This window comes from Otolemur garnettii, unplaced genomic scaffold (genome assembly GCF_000181295.1).
Source record: "Otolemur garnettii isolate 467f Iridium unplaced genomic scaffold, OtoGar3 scaffold00069, whole genome shotgun sequence".
Lineage (NCBI taxonomy): Eukaryota > Metazoa > Chordata > Mammalia > Primates > Galagidae > Otolemur > Otolemur garnettii.
The window spans coordinates 21,357-23,647 of NW_003852464.1; the positions used below are offsets into that span (position 1 = coordinate 21,357).

At 51.2% G+C, this 2,291-nt stretch overlaps 1 protein-coding gene across 1 annotated transcript in view; it reads right to left on the minus strand.

Annotated features, from left to right (window-relative positions):
* Positions 1-2,291, minus strand: part of PROM1 (prominin 1) — a 79,943-nt gene that overhangs the window by 2,015 nt on the left and 75,637 nt on the right. The window contains exon 25 of the mRNA XM_023515338.1: positions 9-48. Within this exon, the coding sequence (XP_023371106.1) occupies positions 42-48 (7 nt within the window). The 3' untranslated portion in view covers positions 9-41. The remainder of the gene's footprint in view (positions 1-8; positions 49-2,291) is intronic.

A 2,291-nucleotide genomic window follows, 5' to 3' on the forward strand; every position in this document is an offset into this window, starting at 1 on the left:
CAACTTACCTTACACAATTTCAACATCAGCTGTCAATGATGTTATGGGCTGAAAAAACAAAAAAATACACAAATATAACACTTTCAGGCAAAGCGGTGGGTGGTTTTCTTACCTCTGTGGTGAGGAGCAGGCTTGTAACTACAGGGGACACGTGAACACAGGCCACATCTCAGAAAGTTTATCAGGAAGGATATGTCAGGTCGAACTTGGGTTCTCCTAACTTCTGTTTGTATTGGTTTTAAAGAGAGGATAGAGGGAGAGACAAAGTGTGACAGGCAGAATCGTGAGCATCCACAGCCTAAGGTGAGAAGCGGTAAATGTCACGAAGAACGTGTGTTGGAGACATCAGACAAGCAGACACCTGCCTGCAGCGGCGAGCACACATTTACCACAAGGCTCTTGCCAAAATCTACCGGGACAAGGAGACAGACAGGAGCAAATGGAAGTTCTGTGGGGACCTCGCTACAGCGGCAAACCAGGAGCAAGAGATGAGGCAGGGCACGTGTCCCCCACATGGGTTTCTGGGCTAACAATTCACAGGAGCCCTCCTGACATCTGTGGTCACTCTGAACACGGCCTTGACAACCAAGAGAGGTCTGCACAAGTGTAAGGCTAGTGAGTTCTGCCTAGTACGTCTGCAGCCTTGACGCTGGCACCACCCTCCCTGACTGTGCCCTGGGGTGGGTCACAACCCCTCTGAACTGGCAGGACTGTGGCAGACACGTGAGAAAGAGGAAGGAGAAGGTGGCTGGGGACATCAGAGCCTCTGCATGGCAAGGTGTCCCTTCCAATGTGTCTAACCATGGAAACTGCCTGTGCTTGGTCCTGTGTGCCTCTCCTCTACAGTGGCAGTAAAGAAACACAATCTTTACTGAAGAGACTCTGAGGGTCTCTGGAGAAAGGTACCATGTTTCCCCCAAAATAAGACACTGTCTTATATTTATTTTTTCTCAAAAAGACACATTAGGGCTTATTTTCAGGGGATGTCTTCTCTCCACACTGAAATGCAGGGCCTGGCTATGCAGATACGATGCATAGCCACACCCATCACTAGGTCTTATTATCAGAGTAGGGCTTATATTTAACAAATGCATAGAAATCCTGCTAGGGCTTATTTTTGGGGGTAGGTATTATTTTCGGGGAAACACAGTACAAGCAGGGGTTGGTTCAAACAGCACCAGGCCCTGGGGCTGACGTTGTGAAGGGCTGCAGGCTCTAAGAGCATCCATAGTTGCCTTCTAGAGCAGAGGGATGCTGGTCACCCCAACTGGACCACTGGTTCTCCTCCTGCCCTGCAGCACCTCTCCTGGGGGCTTCCAGACAGTACCTACCACCCCATCCCAGAAAGGAGCATACTCTGGAGACCTCAGAAGCAGGAAAAGGGCAAAATAAACCAATGCAAGAACATCTTAGTCTTGTTTTCTGCTGCTCTGAAAGAATAGCAGGGACTGGGTAATTGATAAGGGAACATTTACTTCTCACAGCTCAGGAGGCTGGGAGGGCCAAGAACTTGGCTCTGGCACCTGCCTGCATCGGCCCCTGGTAGAAGAACAGGAGAGCATGAGGCACACAGGGAAGGGGCCAAACCTCACCCTTTTATTATGAGCCCACTCCCACAATCCCTGAGCCACTCTGTGGTGACCACAGTAATCCACTCATGAGAGGAGAGCCCCGCAGACCCAGTCACCTCGTAGAGGTCCCACCTAATAGCTATGGAATTCCCACATGAGTTCTAGAGGGACCACTCAAGATAGCCAGCAACTAGATAAAACTTAACCTGGCCACTCATGATGGGAGGGGAACAGTGGGCCCTCAGATGGGACATAAAGTTGGACTCTGATAACTTTTGGGGTGATCAACACAAGGAAATAATAAAAGAGGCTGATTCAGACATCTGGGACGGCCCTGTCCACAGAGCAGACATCACACACTGACAGCAGCACTTGTGAGTTTGGATTCACTCTCCAGATCTCAGTCAACACAGGGTTCTGGGCAGCCTGATTGGCCGACAGCAGGCAGCATCTGTCTGCCTCTGGTGGAATCTCATCTTTACAGAAAAAGGAAGGTCCTGGCCCCTCAGGACCTGAAACGTCACAAAAGGGAGGGGGTGTAAGGACCTCCATGAGATGTGCACAGGGGAGGGTCGGCTCTTGCTCATGGCACTCCCTGGGACCCCCGTTTCCTCCTTGGGGGCTGCAGAAATGCATCTTTGGGGACCCCTCCCACTTCTGCCTCAGACCCACAGCACCGGGAATGGCGACCACCCCTTCCCCAGACGTGCTTTCCAGACA